This window comes from Lissotriton vulgaris, chromosome 2_1, assembly GCF_964263255.1.
Source record: "Lissotriton vulgaris chromosome 2_1, aLisVul1.2, whole genome shotgun sequence".
Classification (NCBI taxonomy): Eukaryota; Metazoa; Chordata; class Amphibia; order Caudata; family Salamandridae; genus Lissotriton; species Lissotriton vulgaris.
This window is the reverse complement of record NC_141687.1, coordinates 2076169464-2076195649: the sequence shown is the minus strand read 5'-3', so window position 1 is coordinate 2076195649 and position 26186 is coordinate 2076169464. Positions and strand designations below refer to the sequence as shown.

Below are 26186 nucleotides of genomic sequence, written 5' to 3'. Positions count from 1 at the left end.
GGCAAAAGGTTTATTTCTCCAGGTCAAAAAGGTGGTTTAAACTACACTGCAGTAGCAGGTCTGAGACGTTTTTCACAGGCTACTTGAAAACAATAGCACAATAATTGCTGTAGACCCTCTGGTAGCATTTCCTTTAGTGGTCTTGGGTTCATGTACTACATCAGTCAGTGACATCCAACACCTAAACAACACTCTACACACAATTCAGTACTGGCTAGCCAGAAACCAACTCAAACGTAAGCCCAACAAAACAGAAGAATTCCTCATCCAATTGAAGAAAAAACCCTTTCCAACAGCAAACTGGCACAACCACCTCACTGCACTTAACTGCAAACTGTGCATCTCTGACTCTGTTAGATCCCTGGGAATCACACTTGACAGGCACCTAAGCATGAAGGAACATATTAACACCTCTGTAAAAGTGCCCACTACGCAATGGAACATCTAAAAAAAAAAGTCAAACCCTTCATACACTGTGATGACCTAAGGACTGTGGTGCAAGCCCTCGTCCTCCCCAAGTTTGGCAATGGCATCACTACATTCATGTGCACCCCCAGATTGGCGCTATAGATTTCTAACTACTAGAAAGTGTATACTCTTTAAAAATTCATGTCTCCGGTTTCCTACATTGGATGTGTGTCATTTGAAAGATAAAATTGTTTCCTATTTTTAAAATTAGTGTTGGATTTTTATGGTTTGTTGTGTCTTAATTATTTACTGAGTTGGTGTCTTAAAATGCTTTACATACCCGTCTCCTAAGTTAAACCTGCCTGCTCGCAGCCAAGGTAACAAGGGTTGAGCATGGGAATACTTTACTGACATCTATTCTGAGCCCTAGACTGAGTTAGTAGCCTTATTGCCAGTGATAGATGCACATTTACCACTGCTAATAACCTACTTTCCAACAATCACCATTGGATTTTTGGCGTGTTTTAGTGTTGTTTACGACAAGCTAGATTTTCAGGATAACCACTTACTACAAAAATCTGATTTTGTTTAGATACATTATGCATAGATTTATCAGATGTGTCTATACTGACAATGTGGCATGAATCCAGTCCACCTGATGTATGGTAGGCATCTTTGGCTTGCAATATTCAATCTGCAATTATAGGACCTTAGGATGGTGTCACTCAGAAAATGCCATGTACTCAGGAGTATCTCCTATTAGGCAAATATTCCTTTTCAATTGAGTTGGGAATGACCTTGAGAAGAAGAAAGCGAGATTTGTTGCCACTTATACTTCCGAGTGTAATTTTCTCCCCCCAAATATAGTCTACATGGACCAAATGTCTCTTCCTTTGAAATGTATCTACATTTTACACAAATGGCTAATCCAAACATCTTCTAAAGTGGTAAGTTATGCAAATTGTTCTGAAACCCTACTCAACCACTTGCTATTTTTGAGCATGTGAATATGAAGATTTTTTTATTTTCAATATTGTCCGACAATACACTTTTGTGTACACCAAATAAATTCAACTACTTTCTTTCCCAGGATAGCAACCAGTATCAGTTTGGCAGAACTAAAATTTTCTTTCGAGCTGGCCAGGTGGCCTTCTTAGAGAAACTACGGTCTGATAAATTAAGGAATGCATGTGTTACAATCCAAAAGAACATTCGAGGGTGGATACAGAGGAAGAAATTTCTTCGCGTTAAGCAAGCTGCTCTTGTAATTCAACAATACTTCCGTGGACAGCGGACTGTACGGTAATTTCCATTAATGAATTATTTTGATACCAACTATGCAAATGTTGAGTAGACAATGTACTAGAAAATTGCATCAATTCTTCAAGGTACAATACTTCTCTGGGTAACACACCACCCTGATGTGTGCTTACTGATTACTGAGCATTGACATGTTTAAATTAGTAATGAAGCAGCACATTGTGCATATATTATCACTGGGAACATTAGTCGCGTGCAAGATTTTTGTTTGTGCGTTTCTGATGACTTGAGGAATAACTCTGATTATCAATAGGAAATTTAATGAAATTGTGTATTTTCAATAGCATTAAATTCAGACAACTCTTTTTATTTATAAACTGTTCCCTTTGTTGGTTTGGCACACCTGTAAAAATTATCTCAGTATCCCACGTACAAAAGTATCTAATTGTGATCCTTTCTGTATTTCTAATGAAGCCATGCAATAACCGCTACAGCTCTCAAGCATGCCTGGGCAGCTATAACCATCCAGAAGTACTGCCGCGGGTTCCTAACACGGCGCATTTACCAACTCATCCATGTGGCTGCTGTGACCATTCAAGCATACACAAGAGGGTTTTTAGCAAGAAGAAGGTATCGGAAGGTAGGCCATCTCACACACCAGTTATATAACGTGTCATAGAGCTGTCAATGTGGGTAAGCAATGAAAAGCCTTGTGCTGTTTACATCCTTTGGTGGGCTGTCCAGCTGAAATTAGATGATACTTGAAGTACCATAATGACTTTGTGGTCATGCATAGTTGTATGCAAAAGGAATTTTATTGTGGTTATCTTTTCCCGATCATGCTAATCCTCGTCTGTTGAGTTTATTATAATTTTCTCTCAATGCTTTCTATCTTCTTTCAAAAGTCAGTTGACCGAGTTCTTTCAGATGCCATCAAATTTTCTCTCTAAGCTTTGTTGACCACTCTTGTTCCTCGCTGTCATGGACTTGTCTTTTGGCTTAAGAAAGAGAATTGTTACTGGTACCAGGGTGGTGTCCTCTATTTGTGCTATGTCATGCTTCTTGCATTATCACAGGTGCAATTATTGCAATTTTGCCATAAATGGCAAGTCCCCGGGATGCTTCTCTAAACACAACCATTTGTTTCTGTTTCTCATAGCTTCTGCCTTGCTCAAAATAATCAATAGGCAATGTCAGATGCCCCTTCAGAGGGTTAAGAGGCTAGTGAGAGCCACTGGGCCCAACCATGGTAGATTGAGGGCTTTTGCTTCTGATCTCCTGGGTCCGACCTACTATGGATCCCGATCAACTGGGCCAAGTATCCCTTCAGCACTTGACTGTTGGTGGTAGTGTTTGGCAGGCAGTCCTAGGCTTCTAAGGGTGAGGGATAGGCACAGGGGGATGAACAGATTGTTACAACTCAGAATATGTTCAATAGCTGCAATAAATGATTGTCTAGTCAAATAATTGCTCTAAAAAAAAGGAGTATTTATATACTAACACAACATGAAATACTTAGTTCCCAAACAATATACGTCCAAGACCAGGGGTCAAGTGTTTCAATTGGTGGTTCCTGAGAACCGCTTCCCTTCCGCTAGCTTTTGTGGTTATTCCCCTTTCACTATGGGCGACATTCAGTTCAAGCCCCTCTCATAGTCTGAGTCTTAGGAGTGTGACTCTGACTCCAATTAAAGTCAAAAGTGTTCCAGCACCAAAGCGCTGTATGGCAGGCAAGTTACCCCGGGGCCTTTTGGCCGTTAATCAGTCTTACTTGCACCATTGTTCTCTGTTGGTGACAGAGTCTCAGTTGCGCTTATAACATTTGATTTTGTCCTATGACAACATATAGTGCTTATATTTTTTATGGGGGCTTTTGTACCTCAATGTTTTTGTGAGTTTAGGTGTTGTCCAGAAACAAATATTAATGTTTTTGTGGAAAGACCCATGCTCCTATATAACTGAACACCAAGTCAGGTGCTAAAATGTCACAATTGACCCTGCTGAATCTAAATTGTATTTGCCATCTGATTAGCAGATATTTTCCATTCTTAAATGTAACAATGTATGTAAACTCTTTTCCTAACAATTTCGTTTATGAATTGTTTCAAGCATTGTGCAATACAAATGCTAACGTTACCCTCAAAATTAACAAAAATGTCCCCATAAATATATCTCACAAAATAATGTATCTATTCTACGGTGTATCTTTATCCAGAAATATTGCTAAAACTGCTTCTAAGTGGAAAAGTGTCAAAGTTCAAATTCGCCTTTGGATTTATGTATTTTCTCTATTTTTAATTTTAAAGATGGTGGAGGAACATAAGGCCCTAATACTACAAAAGTATGCCCGCGCATGGCTGGCAAGGCGCAGATTCCAGAGTATTCGCCGCTTTGTGCTGAACATTCAACTTTCTTATCGGGTCCAGCGATTGCAGAAGAAATTGGAAGAACAGGTAGAGGACCCTAAGTATTTGTAAAGATGGTATTTTTTTACGTCATCTGATTGCATCCTCACTTAGTTATTTAATTTACAAACACATGTTTGTTATAGGGTTGATTAGTTTGTTTTCAATGCTCGCTTCATATGTCAACTAAAGTTATTTCGTTGATAAATCCATCCTTGTGCCCAACCTGATTATGCAACTCCCTACCCAGCCATTTGCTTCATTCATTGATATTGCCTTCTAGAGTAAATATCTATGATAAAAAAACTCTTTAGCTATATTCTGCATTCTGGTCTAAAACGGTAAAGCATTTTCCCTGTTGCGTCCTTTGCTCACCCTTGCAAACGCGGCTTTAGAACCAAGGCTATACTCTGAAAGAAGGCGAGTGTTTCTCGATGTCAAAAGTTATGCAACACTGCAGATTTGGCAATACATTTAACTTGCTAATTATCGGTGCAACAATAAATACTGATTATTCATTAAAAAAAATTGGTTCTGAGGTTAAGAGTTGTTATTCAACAAAAGCTATCACAGGGTCGGGGCTCCGGTCAGATACAAACCCAAAAGAGTCCCCTCAAAGAATCGTCAAACCTGCTTGTAAATACGTAATTATCCCCAGCAAGTCACGCTTAAGCAGGTGTTGCCGAGCTGACTCCTTAGCGAGGAAGAATGCAGGAAGCTGAGATCTCATGTTTGTTCAAACCATTCACAAAAGCCGTCAAGCTGCATTAAACTGGCTCGGAAGTCGTATCTGGGCTGATATAAGTGAGCCTGCATCTGTAGCTGTCAACCCATGATGTTTTCCAGATACAGGCAATGCCAGACTTCATCAGACTTCAGGTGTTCTGGGTCAGATGCTTGCGCATTATATAGGTAACGTATCAGTGTATCGCTTCCTGCGGGGTCGCACACACGTCTGTCTGTTCCTCAAAGTCAAGTGAATGCCTGGCGACACTTCTTTCCTCTTCCTTGTGCCATAGTTACGAGCCACAAGGGCCATGGTAGGGATATTTGAAAGGTGTAAATAGCTACAGTTTTTGGAAAACTACCCTCCAATCACCCCACGCTAGAATATTTCCTTCCATCTGAGTTTGCCTAGTTTCTGAAAATCTCCCAGAGGCCTGAGCAATCGAAAGTTCCAACACGACATTGATGGTACTCCGGGTCAGAATTCTTTCCCGGCTTCAGCACTCCTTTTGTTTGTGTGTCACATCTAATGAGAGCACAGAGTAAATTCTAACAATAACGTGCCAACAACAAGACACCATGCTGTGCAACTGTACATGTAAGATCCAACGAGTTTCCTCCTTGAACCAACAGGAAGACAAAGGAGCACTTTCGTTCACAGTAAACAAAGCACTTATGGGGCTCAGTTGGGCCCTCCATGTCTTTTCCATTACCTTTTGTCTGTCATTCTGGGAGGAGCCAGATGGGGACGTTAGGTCTCTAAGAGGTGTCCACTTTAGTCACTTGCATGTTTTTAAATTAATTACCCTACTGCGAGACAGTTTCACTTTAATCCATCCGATTGGAAAGTAAGATAATACTGCCTTCCTCACAACTCCCATATAAGTCTTAACTGGAAGGTAATGGGATTCTAATAGCTGTTACCAGAAGAGAAATTAATAATTATAGGCTAAATGAAACGACCCGTGCTCACAAACGGCAGATCGGCCTGTTTGCGACTGCAAAAAAGGGTAATGGCATGTACAAATGCTATTTTGCAAGTCAGTGACTCGCAAAATAGCGTTTGCGACTCTAGCTATTAGGAAGGAGCGTCCTTCCTAACACTTGCAGTTTACAACCTACTTCAAGTAGGTAGTAAACCACTTGCCAACGGGAAGAGGTCCCCTTTGTGAGTGTGTGAGAAAATATTTTTTATGCCCTTAGAAAACGAAACTGAAAGTTTAGTTTTTCTTTTTTAAATGCATCTTGTTTTCCTTTAGGTTTTAAGGAAAATGGTCTGCATAAAAAAACTGCTTTATTGAAAAAGCAGTCACAGACATGGTCGCAAATCGAGCTTGCCTCATGAATATTGATGTGGCATACAATTTGCGACCCCATTGGGAATCACAAACAGTGTCTGAGACACCGTTGTACATTGTATTTTGCAAATCGTACATCTGGCCCTATATGCACAACGTTACCTGGTGCGCGCCCCCTTCAAACTACCTGCCTTTTCACCTTACAGCCTGATTATCTGACATTTTGTTTCCAAAGACAACATTCTTCCCACTAAAACCGATACATTTATAATGAGACCATTTTAATGTGCACTCTCACACATACTGTAGCCCCCTAAGAATTGAATAGAATTTGAATCTATAAAGCGCAACAATGCTCAGGAAAGAGAGTCTAGGCGCTGGAAGACCATGCAGATGAAAAACATGAGGCCTTGCTGAACGTTTGTGTGAAAATCAGGGTTTTTAGGTTTGTTAAAAAGAGAGATCCATCGGAAAAGGATACGGAGTGTGAGAGACAGATTACTCCATAACTTTGACCCGACTGCAACTGCAGCAGTACCAACCCGTCTAATACATCAATATTTCAGTGGTTGTAGAATAGAAGAATTAGCTTATTTTAAGGACCTGGTTGGAATGCAAGAAGAAAAAAGATTCTGAAGAGTGGTAGGGTCTGTGTTGTAGGCTGCTCTAAGAATCTGTGATAGCGCTTTAAAATGGATACTTTAAACTACCAGCAGCCTATGAAAATATTTCAAGCTGGTAGAGACAGACCTGATAATGTTAAGTAGTAATCTTGCGGCTGTCTTCTGGATTATCTGAAGTCTTTCAATTAGCTTTTGAATACCCCCAAATATAGGGCATTCAAATAATCAAGTCTGGATGTAATTAGGCCCTGGACCACAGTCTTCCTGTCCATAACAGGTAAACACAAGAGAATTTTGTGAAGGACTTTTACCTATCAAAACAGGTAGATGTTACCATCTTGTCCGATGATACCTTTCACTGTTAGGCCTTTTCCCCCAATTCATAAGCCTTTTTTTGGCTATTTGGGGTTGTTTGCGCTTAGGCATCCGTAATATTTTGTCCACATTAACTATCCACACAAAATGTGCTTTTATTTGTCCAACATCCTGGGGATTCTAAAGGTACCAAGTATTTGTGGATTTTCCTGAAAGGAACCAAGAAAGGAACCAAAACATAGCAAAAACTTGAGGTTTTCGGAAAAAAGAGGAAAAAAGTGCTCTGGACAAAAGTGTCTGTTTTTTCTTCATAAAAATTGAATAACATATGGTTTGTTGTACTAAAGTCACCATTTTTCCAGATCTCAGGAACATGCCCAGCTGTATCAAAACACTATTTTTTTTACTATCGTTTTGGCATTTTTCGAAGAGGTAGCCTATTTTTTCTATTTTTTTATGCTTTAAACCTACTTCTAGTTTGTGGTGCAAACCAGTGTGAAACACAAGGATGATCGAAGAAAGCTATATATTTTTGAAAAGTAGATACATTTCTGAATTAAGCAAGGGGTCATATGTGTAAATCCCTCACAGTTCCCCCCCAAAACGAACTGTTGAAATAAAGAAATATTGAAAAGGAGTAGGAAAAACAGTAGTTTATCACAATGTTTTATCTGCAACTTTTTGTCACAATGGCTGACTTACAAAAGCAATGGAGCATTACGTTCACTAGACCTTTCTGGTTGTGGAAATATATAGGGTTTGTAGGTTCTACAAGAAACCGGGGTACCCAGAGCCAACAGCTGGACTGCACCGTACAATGGTTTTTCATTGTCTACTGAGTATAGACCAATTCATGTGGTGACATATGTAGAGTAAAAATAAGGTATCAAGGTAGCCTATGTATTTCTGAAATGGGCACAAAATATGGAATTCATGAGCAGTGGTTATTTGTACATCTCTGAATTTGTAGGTACCCATACGAGCATTTGATTCAGAGGTTATTTTTCAAAATGTCATCTTTCTTACAAACTGGCTAACATTTGGAAGGCACAAATTCAGGGAAATCCAATTGGTAATAATAAATATCCTACTATTCTATGCCTCCACGCATCTTCTGATAAAAATGGTACCTCACTTGTGTGGGTAGACCCAGTGCCAGCGACAGGAAAAGTCTTAAAATGCAACGTGGATACATAAAATATTTCCACTCAAACGAACCCGTTTTATGCAAAGTGGGTAGCTGTGGATTTTGGACCCTACTCAGCCGGTACCTAGGGAAATCTAACAAACATGACATGTTTGAAACCTAGACACCTAGAGGAATTCAGTATGGAGTACACTACTGCTGGCTGGAGGTCGAAAAACAATCAAAACTGACTAATTCGGCCTATTCGTTCCTAAAAAAATCAATAGAGGCTTTAAAGTTAGAGGAAGCATGGCACACTGCACTGTCCTACTCGGAGTTCAAACAATTGGTCAACAAAGTAGTCACCCATATGTCCCAAGACCAGGACAAAGCCTCGTTGTCGATGAAAACAAATGCATGGGTGGTGCTGCCGGCATATAAAAAGCTAAAGCCCCAACCATACCTTTTGGAACACTTTGCAAACCGAATGAAACTGCAAATAATTCTACTGAGACTGGGAGTGTACCCAACTAAAGATTTAACACCCAAATGGAAACGCACCTGGCCTTTAATGGACTGTCGCCTTTGCGGACAAGATGACGAATCAGTGCTCCACCTACTTTGTATTTGCCCGACACTATTATCAGAACGGAAAAGACTGCTGCGGCCATTATTGAAAAAAGAACTGATAAGGACATGCAGGTCCGCAGTAATAAAATGTCTAGGAGGGTCAACAGTGCAATTGGCATGCAAATCATTAAAGCTTTTGAATCTAGTTGCAAAAGCGTTAGAAAAGAAAGACACGGAACTTGATTCAGAAAACGCTTAGACATTTACTTCAAAGCAAATATACAAGAACCAGATCCCGCAAGGTTGAAAAACTCCATAAGACTAAAAGGCACAATTTGCACAGTTTTTCTTTTATTTCCTTCGTCTTACTGATTACAATGTTTTAAAGGGAAAGTCTACTAATTAACTAGTATTCAGACATTAATTTTAAGTCACAAGTGTTTATGTGTTTTTAGCGGTCAACCATCTTTGTATGATTTAAACCAAATCAAATAAAGTATTTTTTTTACCTTACCAGTATGTCCACTGTCCGGAGGCAATACACATCTCACCACAGAGGAGCCTCCAGGGGTTAGGTGACATGTGGACAAGGGCAGGAAAGCCCTTTAGTTTTGGACAGAAAAAGAACTTCTTTCTACCAGTGTAATTTCTAAAATAGTTAATTAAAATCCAACATGACCATTAAGTTGGATTTTAAAATGCTATTAAAATGAGTCTTTGAAATATTTTTGTAGCTACTGCCAACAAAATTGAGCAATTATTGAATGTACTAGTGTAAACAAGAATTAGCCTATGGGAGAGCTGGCCTTGCCAAAGTGAAAAACTGCTTTTTAAATACCATGCCCTATGGGCAGTGATGGCCTTCCTGAGGGGTGTGTTATAAGTATGAAAAATGGAAAGTTTAGGCCTGACAGAAGTTTTATTTTGCCAGGTCGAAATGGCAGTTTAAATTACACACCTGGGCTGCAGGGGCAGTCCTGGAGACATGTGTATAGTGACCTTGTAGTGGGTGGCAAAATGAGTGCTGCAGCCCACAAGTAGTATTTAATTTACAGACTTCGGGTACATGTAGTACCATATACTAGGGACGAATAACTAAATTAAATGTGCCGATCGGATGTTTAGCAATTTCAGAAAGAGAGCACCAGCACTTTACCACTAGTTAGCAGAAGTAAAGTGGGCAGGGTCCTATAGCCGGTAAAGTCGTGTTTAGCAAACAAAGGCAAAAATGTTGTAGAGAATACGATGCAAAAGATGATAATTACAGTATTACCCCAAATCTGTTATCCTTGGGTAGGTAGAGCTGTGTTATTCAGGTACAGGCCTAGCCTGGGTAAATTATATAGCGGTGATAAAAATATTTTTTTCACTTACTTTCTAAAATCGAATTCAATGATGAATGTCCACTTTAGTGTAAATTTGTACTTTATGCTGCCTGAGAGAAAATCAGTTTAGAAAAAGTTTGCCTTACTCTAACGGCCAAAATATACATTATTGGCTGGCTTGCTAATAACCCTGTTCCTGGATGACAAAGGCTTAGTTTATGGAGTCAGGGTGGCAAGGATGGTTTGTCAGCAAGTGGCCACTTAGCAGGGATTAGCCATATGGGTGATGGGTATAAGTAGAATGGTTGAGACAACAAAGGGCTGCTTGTACTGGTCTCTCTTTAATTTGGGGATGCCTAACGGGGCAGGCAGGAACTGGTGTCATTCATTCCCAGCACCACCAGTTCTGGTTCTGACAGAGTGGAAGAGAACTCGTTGTCATGTAGAAGTGATCAGGAGAAGGGTGAAAGCTCTTCTCCTAGGAGGATGGTAGAAGCCGACTTGTTTCAAGGCTTCTGAAAAGATTTAGAGTAAACCAAAAGAGAAGCTGCTAAAAAAGGAAGTGGTGATAGTATGCAAATGTATTGGGTGCAGGGAAATCTGCAATCACTAACTAGTGCACAAAATAAGACTGGCACCTTACCTCCACCTCCTCAGTCCATTTCTGGACCTGGGAAGAAAACATTTTTAAAAAGGACGTTCTGTCCATAAGTTAGAAGAAAGAACACTCCTGACTCCTGCTTGCAGCCAGTGTCTAAATCTGTTTTACCTGCTACATGGACTAAAAAAACAGAAGGACTTCTGAGTGCCAGAAGGTCCAGCTAATCAGCGAGCCTCACTGGAGACAAACAGCTCCTGTTTGCAGAAAGGCAATTATCATCTTTTTTCCTGCACTGAAATATGTGTGCATCAACAGATGAACACATTACCCTGACATACAGGGAGCTACCTTTCAGCAGCTCTCATCTGTCAGAGCAATGCCACTACGGGAGGAGGCGGGGGACCAGCTAGGACCGTGGGGGCCTTTAGGCCCCCTGCAGTCCCATTTCACACTAGGTGCCCCGGAGGCATCTAGGTGACCTGGTTGGGCCTCAGGGGTTGGGTGCTCGGGGCAGAAATCAGGCCAGGGAGGGGTCTGTGCGGCCCTCCTTACCCATTTTATTAAGGACTGGCCCCCGGGGTGGGGTCTTCGGGGCTGAAACGGCCTGGGGAGAGGTGGTTATGCGGCCCTCCCTCCCCTTTTGAGGTATGGCCAGTCCCCAGGTCCCCGGGTCCCCGAAGCTGGAATAGGCCAGGTAGGGTGGGCGCTTGACTACACCTCCTGGTTTCTACCAATGATTTGGCCCTGGGGAGGCGGTGGTATACGGGGAGGCCTGGCAGCCCCTTTTAACTTGTATATAGTACACAGTTAGCGCCGGGGAGGTAGTGGTCTCCGGGGCTTCAAAGAACCCTAGGAGAAGTTCCGCATGGCCCACTTCCATTGTAAAGAAAAGAAGCTCCAGGAAGGTAGTGATCCCTAAGGCACAAATGAGCGCATGGAGGGGAGTCTGCACTGCCCTCCACCAATATTTCCATAAAGGTCCGGGGAGGTGGTGGTTCCCGGTGCTTAAAACTGGGGGCAAGGAGGAAGAAGAAAGCAGTTCAAATTGACGCGAAAACAGAAGAAAGCCCTAAAACAAAAAGGGGGAGAGGAAGGAGAAAGCAGTAAGAAAACGAGGCAATAGAAGAACCAAGCACTTGGAGAAATGGGGGGAGAGGCCCTACAGCCAATCGCCCGCTGAGCCCTTGCCATGCATAGCTAGTTTCACCACATATTACAGTATTGATCTTCTATAGCATCATTGATATTATCACTGCAACATTAACAATAATATTATTGATACAAAAACTGTGCATCGCGGGGTTGCAAGTTATAGTTATGTTAAGGCACGAGTTATAGTTACTTGAAATAACTCTAACAGCAGAATTTCTATGGTTTTTTGGGTGTAAATTCAGAACATAGATATAACGTCCCTGGAACCAGTAGGTAGTTATAGTTAGGGCCTAGTCTCCATAGGAAAAGTGTTTTTTTATTTGCCAATATCTTTGGCGTTGTTTGAAGAATCTTCGTGAGATTTTCAAAACTAATGCCCTGCTCCGGTCAGCTCCTGTGGTGATTTGTTAAGCGGGGGCCAGGAAAAAAGGGGGTCCCAAAACGTGTTTTCTCCATGTTAATTTCCATAGGAAACTTTAGACAAAGCTACAGCCCGAACTGCTCAACGGAATTACACCAAATTTGGCAAAAGGTAGCCCTTGTTTCAGAGAGCAACCTTTTTTTTGAATGGTGTTAATCCGTTTAGTAGTTACTGAGAAATACATATATAAAAAAATATCGATATCTGGTCACCCCGGTGTATCCGCAAAACCTCCTGAGCACGGGCTTGATTCTGAATGGCTGCCAACACTTCAAACCAGGAAGTGTTGGCAGTCATCTTGTGACTCGGTTGAACTGAGTCACAAGAAAAAAGGTTAAAAAAAAGAATAGCGGGCAGGGTAGAAACACCCTGACCCCCTAGGACTGCTCAGGGAATGCCACAAAATAAAACAAAATTGAAAACAAACCGGCGGGATTTGCATACGGTACCCAAATACTGCTGAATATTTTCTGGAACCCCTGGGTGGACCAGGTCCCGGGGGTAATGCAGATTTATTATATGGGGGCCTCCACAGCCTCGGGGACCGCAACTTCCCCAGGCTTTGGTAATAATGCCTGGGGCCACACAGCCACCCCGCAGCCTGGGGACCGCGAACTCCCTGGGGCTTTTATATACAAATGCGTGGGGGGTGGTCCTACGACCCCCACACTGCCCTGGGGACTGCCATCTCCCCGACCTTTATTTATTTTGGGCCAGGGGGCCTCACGGCCACCCCAAAACCCGGGGACCACCACCTCCCTGGGGCACACATTATGCAAATACAGGGGTCCATTGCGGACCCCCGGCACTGGGGCTTTAACCCCTTCCATGCTCATGACAAGGTCAGCTCATCATGGGTTTTACCTGCGCTGTGCGCTTGACGAGTTGACCTTGTCATGAACAATGGGGTTGATCAAGGATCAGCACAGGAGGGGAAAACCCCCTAGCAGCCAAGGTGTTAAATGTGTTGAGAGTGGGGCCATGGGTCCCCTCTCCTGGAGCATTGACATTGAAGTTTGCTATGCCCCCGCCCTGTCATAGCAAACACTGCTTTGCTTCCATTTACCCAAAAGCAATGCCGGGTCCCGCAGGAGGTGGGGAGCGGCTGTGACTGCGGGCCATTGGGGTCCTCGGGGCCAAAGTGGACAAGGGAAGGGAGCGACCCCCCTTCCGTAAAGTAATTGGGCGGAGGGCCAAAACCCCAGGGGATGGGCTCCCCGTGACAGAAAAAAGGCCTCAGGAGGGAGGCAGCGCAGCCCCCCTCCTTTAACTGTAGTTTATTAATATTTGTTTTTTAAGTGGCCATGCACCAGTGGATGTGGTCCCCATGGCCAAAATCGGCCTCGGGAGGGAAGCCGTGCGGACCACTTACTGTTTTTTTTGCAACCCAAAAAAAAACAGAAGCTGGAATCTTGTCGGAGGCCCTGCCCCCTCCCTGCACCACTCTGCAAATGCGCCTCCTGGTGCATTTTGGGTTGGGGGAGGAAGTCCCCTCGAATCTTAAGGGTCCTTAGGGGCAAACTAGCCCCCCAGGTACCTCCAGTAAGCCCCACATTGCTGAGAGGTGGTCTGAGGTCACACCCCTTTTTATACCACTCTGCAAACGCGACTCTTGGTGCATTGCTGGTGAGGCGATGAGGTCCTCTTGTGTCCAGAGGACCGCAGGACTAAAGTTGACTTCATAACGTGAGCAGCAGTGCGCCAGGAGTCATGTTTGCAGAGTGCTATAAAAAGGGGGCGTGGCCTGTGAGCACTCGCAGCAATCCAGCTGTAAGGGGCTAACTGGAGGTAACAGGAGGGCTGGTTGGCCCCCAGGGACCCTCAGGATGAAAGGGGACTTCATCCCCCAACCAAGAGTGTGTGAGGAGGCGTGTTTGCAGAGTGGTGGAGAAAGGGGGCGTGCCCTGTGTCCATCTCTCAGCAATCCCACTGTGTGGGGCTTACTGGAGGTAAGAAGTAGTCTAGTTGGCCCTTAAGGACCCCCAGCAGCGAAGGGGACTTTAATCCCCATCAAAGAGCCCGTCAGGGAATCGCTTTTGCAGAGTGGTGAGCAAAGGGGGTGTGGCCTGCTATGAGAATTTAGCAATCCCACTGTGTGGGACCTACTGGAGGTTATAGGAGGCATAGATGGCCCCCAAGGATGCCCTTTGGGGCCACCTACTTCTCCTGTTACCTCCAGTAGGTCCCACACAGTGGGATTGCTAAGATGTCTTTGGAGGCCATGCCCCCCTTTCTCCACCACTCTGCAAACACACCTCCTGGCAGACTACGGGACTGGGGATAAAGATCAATTTACTCCTGAGGGACTTTGAGGGCCAGGAAGCCCTCCTGATACCACTTGTTAGTGCTACGCAGCAGAATTCCTGAGTGCTGGTCGGAGGCCCAGCACCCTTTCTCCACCACTCTGCAAACGCGACTACTAGTTAAAGAAGTGTTTGCAATGTAATAGGTTTCGCATTTGAGAGAGTTAGAGCTATTGGCATTGTAAATGTAAAAGTTTTTTACTAATGTTTTTCGGAGTGGAGTGGATGTACGTTGTGTGTAAATTATGTGGTAAGTTGTTTAGTAAAATTATGTGGATAGAAAGTATGTGGTATTTATTTTATAGGAATTATATAGAGTGAGATTATGTGTTATGGAGAGTAATTATGTGGTATGGTAGTCTGTGTTGTGGAGTGGTAATCTCAGGTTTAGTCTTCCTTATTTCCATAGAAGCTCAACTATGAACTCAGTGAGACAAAAAAAGAAGGAATCACAGAGGAGCACTTGTGGACCTAGTCAGAGGTATGAGCAGGGCCACTGGAAATATGCACCTGTTTGGCTGCACCGACGCTCGCACAATTCATTAGCCACATAATTCATCATCTGCTCCCTAATCTACAGATTTGAACAAAAAGAAACCTTGTTCCTAGCTCAAACGTTACAAAAAATGCAGCGACAAGTGTTACAGCATGGTGGATGGCCCTTTGCAAACATAGAATGGTCACCTGTTACTTATTGCTAAATGTAGGTGTTAAATTGGTACTAATGGTGTGCAAGCCACTTTTACTACCTTCTCTGCCTCGCTTGCCTCTTTCTGCATTTCTGTTGCTTCTTTCTGCACATTTCTTTCTTTTATTGCACTTCTCTTGCCTCTTTCTGCAAATCACTTCTACTTTCGGCACCTCCATGCCTCTTTCTGCACCACTGTTGCCTCTTTCCTGCACCTCATTTGCTTCATTCTATGCCCCTCTTGCCTCTTTCTGCACCCTTCCCTCTTTCTGCACCTCTTTTGCCTTTTTTTGTACCCCTATTATGTCTTTCTGCACCTCTGTTCCTTTTTTCTGCACTTCTTTTGTTTCTTTCTGGACCTGTATTGCTTCTTTCTGTACCTCACTTGCCTCTTCCTACCCCTCTTGGTTCTTTCTGCAGTTCTCTCGCCTCCTTCTGCACTTTCCTTGCCTCTTTCTGTACGTCTCTTGCCTCTTTCTGTACCTCACTTGCTTCTTTCAACACCCCTTTTGCTGCACACCTCTTAACTCTTGGTGCAACTCTCTTGCTTCTTTCTACACCTCTGTTCCCTCTTTCTGTACCTGTCCTGTTTTTCTGCATCCTTTGTGCCTCTTTCAGCACCTCTGTTGCTTCATTCTGCAGTTCCCTTCCTTTTTCTGCACCCCTCCTACCCCTTTCTGCACCACTGTTGCCTCTTTTTCCACCTCTGTTGGTTCTTTCTGTACCTCTTTAGCTCCTTTCTGCACTTCTCTCTCCTCTTCATGCACCCCTCTTGCCTCTTTCTGCATCTCTGTTGCTTCTTTATGCACTTCTATTTCCTCTTACTCCACCTCTCTTGCTTCTTTCTGCAGCTCACTTTCCTCATTAAGCACCTCTGTTACTTTTTCTGCAGATCTCTTTCCTCTTTCTGCACCCCTCTTTTCTCTTTCTGCACATCTGTTGTCTCTTTCTGCACCCCTTTTCCCCCTATTTGCACTTTTCCTGCCTTTTTCTGTACTTCTCTTGCCTCTTTATGTACCTCTGTTACCTCTTTCTGCACTTCTCTTGCTCTTTCTGCGCCCATTGTGCCTCTTTCAGCACCTCTGCTACTTCTTTCTGCACCTCTCTTCCTTCTTTCTGTACCTCCCTTGCTTCTTTCTGCACCTCACCTGCCTCTTTCAGCACATCTCTTGCATTTTTCTGTAGATCTCTTGCCTCTTTCTGCACCTCACTTGCATCTTTCTGCTCCTCTCTTGCTTTTTGCTGCATATCTCTTGCCTCTTTTGCGCCCCTCTTTTATTTTGCTGCTCCTCTCGTGCCTCTTTCTGCACCCCTGTTTGCTCTTTCTGCACCTTTCCTGCTTATCTCTGTACCTCTATTGCCTCTTTCTATACCTCTATTGCCTCTTTCTATACCCCTGTTGCCTCTTTCTGCACTTCTTTGCTCTTTCTACACCCTCCACACCTCTTTCAGAACCTTGTTACTTCTTTCTGCACTTCTCTTCATTCTTTCTGCAGCCCTCCTGCCTCTACCTGTACCTCTCTTGCCTCTTTTTGCACCACTCCTACCTTTTTCTGCACCCCTCTTGCCTTTTTTACACCTCTGTTGGTTCTTTCTGCACTGCTCTTTCTTCATTCTGCACCTTACTTGCCTCTTTCTGCACTTCTGCTGCTTCTTTCTACACCTCTGTTGCTTCTTTCAGCAATTCTCTTGCCTTTTTCTGCACTTCTCTTCTTTCTGCACCCCTGCTGCCTCTTTCTGTACCTCCTGCTTCTTTGTGCACCTCTCCCACTTCTTTCTGCATCCCTCTTGCCTCTTTTTGCACCTCTATTGGTTCTTTCTGCACTGCTCTTGCTTCTTTCTGCATCCTACTTGCTGCTTTCCTGCACTTCTCTTGCTTTTTTCGAAACCTCTGTTTTTCTTTCAGCAATTTTCTTGCCTCTTTCTGCACTTCTCTTGCTTGTTTCTGCACTTCTCTTGTGTCTTACCTCTGTTTCATCTTGCTGCACTTCCCTTGCTTCTTTCTGCACCCTCTTCTATCTTTGTGCAACTCTCTTGCTTCTTTCTACTCCTCTTTTCTCTTTCTGCACCCCTCGTGCCTCCATCTGCAACTCTGTTGCTTCTTTCTGCATCTCTATTGCTTCTTTCTGCACCTCTATTTCTTCTTCCTGCACCTCACTAGCCTCTTTCAGCACCTCTGTTGCTTTTTTTCTGTAGATCTCTTGCCTCTTTTTGCACCTCACTAGCCTCTTTCCACACCTCTGTTGCTTTTTCCTGCAGATCTTTTGCCTCTTTCTGTATCCTTCATTTCTCTTTCGGCACCTCTCCTGCCTCTTTCTGCACCCCTGTTTCCTCTTTCTGCACCTTTGCTGCCTGTTTCTGCACCTCTCTTGCCTCTTTCCGTGCCTGTGTTGCCTCTTTCTGCACTTCTCTTGATTTTTCTGCACCCTTTGCATTTATTTCAGCACCTCTGTTACTTCTTTATGCACTTCCCTTCCTTCTTTCTGTACCTCTCTTGCTTCTTTCTGCACCTCACTTGCCTCTTTCTATACATACCTCTCTTGCTTCTTTCTGCACCTCACTTGCATCTTTCAGCACCTCTTTTGCTTTTTTTCTGCAGATCTCTTGCCTCTTTCTGCACTCCACTTTTCTCTTTCTGCGGCTCTCTTGCCTCTTTCTGCAACCCTGTTCTTTCTTTCTGCACCTTTCCTGTCTGATTCTGCACCTCTCATGCCCCTTTCTGCACTTTTATTGCCTCTTTCTGCACCTCTCATACGTCTTTCTACTCCTCACTTGCCTCTTTCAGCACCACTGTTGCTTTTGTCTGCAGATCTCTTGCCACTTTCTGCATCTCACTTACCTCTTTCAGCACCACTGTTGCTTTTTTATGCAGATCTCTTGCCTCTTCCTGCACCATTCTTTTCCCTTTCTGCACCTCTTGCCTCTTTTTGTACCCCGTTCCCTCTTCCTTCACCTTTCCTGCCTGTTTTTGCACCTATCTTGCCTCTTTCTGGTCTTCTATTGCCTCTTTCAGCACCTCTTGTGCTTGTTTCTGCATCTCACTTGCCTCTTTCTACATCCCTCTTTTCTCTTTCTGCACCTCTCTTGCCTCTTTCTGCACCCATGTTCGCTCTTTCTGCACCTTTCTTGCCTGTTTCTGTACCTCTGTTGCCTCTTTCTGAACTTCTCTTGCTCTTTCTGCACCCGTTGCACCTCTTTCAGCACCTCTGTTACTTCTTTCTGTAGCCCTCCTGCCAATTTCTAGCTCTTGTCTCTTTTTGCACCCTCCTACCTTTTTCTGCACCCCTATTGCCTCTTGTTGCATCTGTTAGTTCTTTCTGCACTGCTCTTGCTTCTTTCAGTATTTTACTTGCTTCTCTCTCCACTTCTCTATCTTCTTTCTACACCTCTGTTGCTTCTTTCAGCAACTCTCTTGCCTCTTTCTGCACTTCTCTTCTTTCTTTCTGCACCCCCTGCCTCTTTCCATAACTCTCTTGTCTCTTTGTGCACCTCTCCTACCTCTTTCTACACCTACACCCCTCTTTTCCCTTTTTGCACCTCTTTTAATTCTTTCTGCACCTCACTTGCCACATTCAGCACTTCTCTTGCTTCTTTCTAAACCTCTATTGCTTCTTTTAGCAATTCTATTGATTCGTTCTGCACTTCTCTTGCTTGTTTCTATACCTCTCTTGCATCTTTCTGCACCTCTGTTGCCTCTTTCTGCACTTTACTTGCTTCTTTCTGTACCTCTCTTGCCTCTTTTGGCACCGCTGTTGCTTCTTTGTGCAACTCTCTTGCCTCTTTCTGCACTTCTGTTCCTTCTTACTGCACCTTTCCTGCCTGTTTATGCACCTTTTGCCTCTTTCTGCACTTCTATTGCCTCTTTCAGCACATCTGTTGCTTTATTCTGCAGGTCTCTTGCCACTTTCTTCACCTCACTTGCTTCTTTGAGCACCTCTATTGATTTTTTCTGCAGATCTCTTGCCTCTTTCTGCATCCCTCTTTTCTTTCTGTACCTCTCTTGCCTCTTTCTGCACCCCTGTTCCCTCTTTCTGCACCTTTCTAGCCTCTTTCTGTACCTCTGTTGCCTCTTTCTGCACTTCTCTTACTCTTTCTGTACCCGTTGGCGCTCTTTCAGCACCTCTGTTACTTCTTTCTGTACCTATCCTGCCTGTTTCTACCTCTCTGGCCTCTTTGTGCACCCTCTTACCTTTTTCTGCACCCCATTGGATCTTTTTGCATCTCTGTTGGTTCTTTCTGCACTGCTCTTCTTCCAGTATCTTACTTGCGTCTTTCTCTACTTCTCTTGCTTCTTTCTACATCTGTTGCTTCTTTCAGCAACTCTCTTGCCTCTTTCTGCACTTCTCTTTTTTCTTTCTGCACCCCTCCTGCCTCTTTCAGTAACTCTCTTGGCTCTTTGTACCCCTCTCCTACCTCTTTCTACACCCCTCTTTTCTCTTTTTGCACCTCTTTTGGTACTATCTATACCTCACTTGCCACTTTCAGCATTTCTCTTCCTTCTTTCTAAACCTCTATTGCTTCTTTCAGAAATTCTCTTGCCTCTTTCTGCACTTATCTTGCTTGTTTCTACGCCTCTCCTGCTTCTTTCTGCACCTCTGTTGCCTCTTTCTGCACTTTACTTGTTTCTTTCTGTACCTCTCTTGCCTCTTTTGGCACCTCTGTTGCGTCTTTTTGTACCCCTAGTCCCTTTTTGTGCAACTCTTTCCTCTTTCTACACAACTCTTGCCTCTTTCTGTACCTTTGTTGCTTCTTTCTGCACTTCTCTTGCCTCTTTCTGCACACTTCGTGCCTTTCAGCACCCCTGTTGTTTCTTTATGCACTGCTCTTGCCTCTTTCTGCATCCCTCTTGCCTCTTTGAGCACCTTTTTTGCTTCTTTCTGCACTTCTCACTCCTTTTACTGCCTCTTGCCTCTTTCCGCACGTCTATTGCTTCTTTCTATACCTCTATTGCTTCTTTCTGCACCTCACTTGCCTCTTTCAGCACCTCTGTTCCTTTTTTCTGCAGATCTCTTGCCTCTTTCTCCATCATCCCTCTTTCTGCACCTTTCCTGCCTGTTTCTGCACCTCTGTTGCCTATTTCTCAATTTCCCTTGCTCTTTCTGCACCCTTAGTACCACTTTCAGCACCTCTGTTACTTCTTTCTGCACTTCTCCTCCGTCTTTCTGTACCTCTCTTGCTTCTTTCTGTACCTTATTTGCCTCTTTAAGCAACTCTGTTGCTTTTTTCTGCATATCTCTTGCCTCTTTCTGCACCTCACGTGCCTCTTTCAGCCTTTTTGTTGATTTTTTATGCAGCTCTTGTGCCTCTTTCTGTACCCCTCTTTTCTCATTCGGCACCTCTCTTGTCTCTTGCTGCACCCCTGTTCCTTCTTTGTACACCTTTCCTGCCTGTTTCTGCACCTCTCTTGCCTCTTTCTGTACTTCTGTTGCCTCTTTTGTTCAAATCTGTTTTTATTATTTTTTAAAGATTACAGCATCATGGAAGATAACAAGTATCACATAAAGTTGACCATACAGTGAACCATCCGTCTACATCAAAGATATATCACGTTTGGATAGCGGCTTATGTCAAATATACATTTGGTGCTGTTGTGGGCACAGCTATGAGCTGAATCTCGGCAGATAGTGCATGTTCCACAAGGATAACAGCCATCATACATTTGACGTGGTTCCATTTACGTTTTGTGCAGAGTCTTTGCGGATCATGCAGTTCGGGCAAGTGTACAGATGTTATAAACAGAAAAAAACAACAAACAAAAGTTCAAAACTAACAAAAGCAGCATGCATCGATTTTCAGGTGTGTATTTTGCACCCTGCCTCTCCCCCCATTTGTCGTGTGTCCCCCCATTCTCCTCCCCTCGGGCCTACCTCCCTACCCACCACCCATGTCGTAGCACACCTCAGGTGTCAGGTGGTATGCGCACTCCTAACTCGTCATTGCGGATGTTTGTATCAGGTTACTCATTCCTCCCTATCGGGGCATCTCTTCCACTCCCCTGTTGTCCCTCTGGGTCTTCCCCCTCAATGTGTATCAGGGCCTGAAGTAGTCCCTCCCAATGCATTGTTATAGGTGTCTTCCGTAGCCCCAAAGTTTCCTCCCACAGGATGGTGATTCCTTCTGCTTTGGCCCATGCTTAAAGTGAGTACCTCCATGCCCGTATGTGTGGTGGGTCTTGTGCCTTCCATTTCTTGGTTAGGAGCCGCTTGGCTACCAACAAACCTTGGTCTAGGAAGTGAGAGGAGATCTTGGTGGTCGGAGACCTGAGAAAATGATGTAATAAATAAACGGGCCATTCAATTGGTATGTCTTGGCCTGTACAGGTGTGTAGCGCTGCGCCTACAGCTTGCCAAAATGTGTGTGGCTTGTGACAGCCCCATAGCTATGTACCATTCCAACCCCCAACTCCCCGCACCGAGGGCATAATATGAGTAGATACGGTCAGTGGGATGGAGGACTCGCCACAAGTCCAGTAACGGCCATTGCGACAGCCAGTCCGAGCGCGCCCGCGCATTCGATCCAGCTGTCGTCGTCCAGAGGGGTGGGAAGGATCAATCCATGTGCACATCAAGCACCCTGGTTGAAATCTCCGCCTAACAGCCAGGGGAGTCCAACATAGGGGGTCAGTGCAGCAGACAGCTGTGTCAGAAATTAGGATTGGTGTGTGTTTGGGGCATGTATGGAACCTAGTAGTATCTGTTGGCCATTGAGTGTCCTCTTCACTAAGGTGTATCTGCTTGCGGATCTGTCACTGTTTTTGTGCAAATAAATGGGGTGCACGCCCTCACCCAGATTAATGTTCCCCTCACGTGTGCCGAGTATGTTGTGCCATATACTTGTCCCCTCCAACGTTTGCACAGCCTGTCCAGTTCCGTCTGGGTCATGTGTTTTTCCTGCAGTAGGGCGATTGCAGCTGAGTGTCTCTGAAGGTACGCAAATATGTAGTAGCGACGCGCAGGTGTGTACATACCACGTATGTTCCATGTGATTATGTCAGCTCGTGTCATTTCTTGTGGAGTGTAGGTGATAGAGACGCCAAGGGGCAGGGTGCACCACAGGGTACGGAACACAGGGGCATGCATGAGCGTGTCTTTGTGCTGCAATAAAATCAACAACAATAAGTGAACTAAAAACAACATAACATCCGGGGCAGACATTGCGTAATGTCTGTCCTAACCTCTTACAACAAATGAGTGGTACAAACTAGGCCAACGTGTTGCCTATTGGGGTGCGTGTACTAGTGGTGTTGTGATATGGCCACTCCCTTAGTTCCGGTGTGCGCGTTGCGCCATCTATCTAGTCATGAAAGTCATCTCATTTGACCGATAGGATGCTGACCCAGTTGTGTTGCGTCTAACGGCAGATGTATTGCTGCCACAGCTATACAGTGTGAAGTGCATGTTGTATTTAACCCAGTGGGCCCTGTTCCTCACATTCCAGCTAGCAATATCAAAGATGTCAACAAACATAGTTCTACTTGCGTGAGCTGCTTATGCCATCGTCTAACACATCGGTCCCTCTTCATATGATACCATCAGCAGTTTGTGGAGTAATTGTTGGCAAGTTGAACTCTTGGGATATCTCTATTGAGGGAGACGGGGATCCACTGGCTACCAGCGTTTCCCACGCGTATAAGTCCGGTCTTTCTGTGGGCTGAGTAGATCCGAGAGTTGTGACCGCTGTCAGCGCGCCCTGTCTTTCCTTCCTCATTTTCTCCTGAATCAGTGCCCCAGTCATCGGTTTTGCGTTCCTTGGGGGTCCTCGCTTTCGTCACCTCCGGGGTCGTCTGCTCATTGAGCTGTCTCCTTCTGGGGCCGAAGTCCGCACGCCTATCCACAACTCCGACTCTTCCAGCCAGTCCCACGATTCTTCTGGGGAGTCAAAGAAGGGAGTCCGTTCTTTTCTGACCACTTGCAGTCCGGCTAGGAACAACAGCGATATGGTAACTCCAGAGTTCTGAGTTGGCATTTCACCGCTGTATAGTTGCTCCCGCATCTCTCCACTAAGGCGGTGTAATCTGGGAAGAGCATAACCTGATTGCCTCTCACAAAGTACCGTGTCTCTGTCCCCGTAATTTAGCAATTTGAAAATTAACGGTCGAGGTCTGGCTTCTGAGTGGGGTCTATGTACCGGCATGCTGTGGGCTTTCTCGACCACGAATTGCATTGACAGTGTTCCTTTGGGCTTAGAGATCACGGTGTTTCATTTGCTTTCATGTTCGGTGAAACCGGGCCCAGCAATCTAGGCCCAGGCTCCCCGGGTTCTCTACTTCGCCTCAGCCCGCACCACTGCAACGGAGGCGATATACCAAGAGCTCCCACCGGGACCAGTGGTGATGTCTGTCACGGTCCCTCGTGTTCCTGCGCGCCTCAGGGGTCCAAGCTCGCCTTTCACGCCTCTTACCCCGTCTCAGCTGGCTGCTCCTTGATCAGGCGCTGTCACCGTGCCGCCCCCAGTTCCTGGGCACCCATGTGGGATCGCTCGGCACTGCCTGTCATACTATTCAGCGCCTCGAAGGTCCTTGTGAGGGTTGTGGTCCGCACTCCCGTTGCTCACCGCAGACCTTGGTGGATTCCCACCACTCAGCTGCCGACACCGCGCAGCCCTCAGCATATAGCCCCCTATATGGTGTGTTTGCTGTGTTTGTGTTCTCGGGTGGCACGGGACCGTGGGTGGGGGTGTTCGGTAGTCACTGCAGCTGCTGTGTGCTTGGGCGCTCTTAGCTCTGGCACGGGGAGCTTGTCACTGTTCTTTCCCACCGTCACCCTTAAGCCTCGTAATTTTATCTGCCACAGCACATCAGCGATAGCCCTGAGGGATACCGCAGCACGGCTCCAGTCCTCTGGTTATGCGGGAGCGATTCCACTGTCCGGTTATGACATTTTCCGAGACGCTGCGATTACGGGGCAGACGCTCCACCGCGGGTGGCCATCTTCTGGCACAAAAAGGGCCGTGTGCTTCTCACTTGCACCGCCGTGCTCCCGGTGGGTCAAATCGCTCAGTTCAAGGCTTCTCGGATGCCGCACGCCTTCCGACGCCTGGTCCTGGTCATCAGTGTCGTAGATGTCACTCGCAGGATAATTGTTACGGATAAGAGTGGATTGATGGACGGAGCACTAGGGATTTGCGTCCGCCATATTGGCTGGCTAGCTAATCCCCATGTACTTCTTCAGCCTCTTTTTGCACTTCTCTAGCCTCTTTCTGCAACCTTCTTGCCTCTGTCTACACCTCTATCGCTTCTTTCTGCACTTCTATTGCCTATTTCTGCACCTCTCTTGAGTCTTTCTGCACCTCTCTTGCATCTTTCTGCATATTTCCTGCCTGTTTCAGTACCTCCCATGCCTCTTTCTGCACTTCTCTTGCTCTTTCTGTATCCTTTATGCCTCTTTCAGCACCTCTGTTACTTCTTTCTGTTTCTTCTCTTCCTTCTTTCTGCACCCCTCCTGCCTCTTTCTGTACCTCTCTTGCCTCTGTGCACCCCTTCTTCTATTTGATGCACCCCTCTTGCCTCTTTTTGCACCTTGTTGTTTCTTCCTGCACAGCTCCTGCTTCTTTGTGTACCTCTCTTGCCTCTTTCTGTGCTTATCTTTCTACTTTCTGCACCCCTCCTGCCTCTTTCTGTACCTCGTGCCTCTTTGTGCACCTCTCCTACCTCTTTCTTGCACCCCTCTTTCTGGACTTCCTTTGCCTCTTTCTACACCTCTGTTGCTTCTTTCAGCAATTCTCTTGCCTCTTTCTGTACTTTTCTTGCTTATTTCTGCATCTCTCTTGCGTCTTTCTGCACCTCTGTTGCCTCTTTCTGCACTCACTTGCTTCTTTCTGCACCTCTGTTGCCTGTTTCTGCACTTCTCTTGCCTCTCTCTGCACACAAAGGGCTACTTTTAAGCTGACCTCAGGCTCATCAGTGCACACATGCAAGTGTAGAAAAGGGCTCCTGTCCTCTAAACTGCCCTGCCCTATTATATGATAGGGACTTAGAGGTAGTTCATATCCCTCTGCCCTATTATGTACTAGGGCCTTACAGGAAAGGTCATGTCAATCACAGGGATACCCTAAGCCATAGTGTACACTAGTGTATGTAGGTGTTTTCACTGTATTTTAAGTGTCTTCCACCATAGCACTTGCTCCGGGCCTGGTTAGTCAGTCAGTTACCACCAGTAACAGTCAGCAAAAAATTGGGGCACAGGATGACTTTGCAACAAGGCCTCTTTCTGCACCTCTGTGGGTTCTTTCTGCATATCTCTTGCTTCTTTTTGTACCTTTCTTTGTTTTTCTGGACTTCTGTTGCCTATTTCTGTATTTCTCTTCCTTCTTTCTGTGCTTTTCTACCTCTTTCTGTACATGTGCTACCTCTGTAGACATGGTTAGAAATAAGCATTACAAAAAACTTTGAATTTCACTAAAAAACCATAGGTTTCAGGGTTGTTCTAGTTAGGAATTAGCATTTAAAAAACCTTGGAAATTCACTGATAAAAACAAAGATTTCAGGGATGTTATAGTTAGAAATTATCTTTTAAAAAAACCTTTGAAATTCACTGAAAAAAATTGGTGTCAGTGATGTTATAGTTAGAAAACAGCATTTAAAAAAACCTTAGAAATTCACTGAAAAAATCACAGGTTTCATTAAGGTAAGTTGGACATTACACTCGTATAAAAGCAGAGAAATGCGGCCATTATAGTTAGCTGAGCTAACTATAGCTCGCTCCCCCGCAGTGTACTGCTGATGACATTACATATTACATCATTCATGACATGGTCAGTGACATCACTTATGACATTGCAAATTACATCACTGATAATGCAAGTGTAGACTCCCATTGGAGCATGGTGTGCGACATAAACAGTCTCTTAAAAACAAAGTGTCCTTTCAAAGTAGCACAAAACGCCTCTCATTCTGTCAGAAAATGATTCACCGACAATATCTGCAAACTTTAGTTCAGTAACCAACACTAGTGCATAAATTAATGC

General features: G+C 44.7%; 1 protein-coding gene across 2 annotated transcripts in view; it reads left to right on the top strand.

Moving 5' to 3' along the window:
- The window catches only part of MYO5C (myosin VC), a 971652-nt gene that overhangs the window by 575061 nt on the left and 370405 nt on the right, over nucleotides 1–26186 (top strand). For both annotated transcript variants that reach the window (XM_086958305.1, XM_086958306.1), the window contains exons 19-21: nucleotides 1499–1710; nucleotides 2143–2308; nucleotides 3975–4121. In XM_086958305.1, the coding sequence (XP_086814431.1) occupies nucleotides 1499–1710; nucleotides 2143–2308; nucleotides 3975–4121 (525 nt within the window). The remainder of the gene's footprint in view (nucleotides 1–1498; nucleotides 1711–2142; nucleotides 2309–3974; nucleotides 4122–26186) is intronic.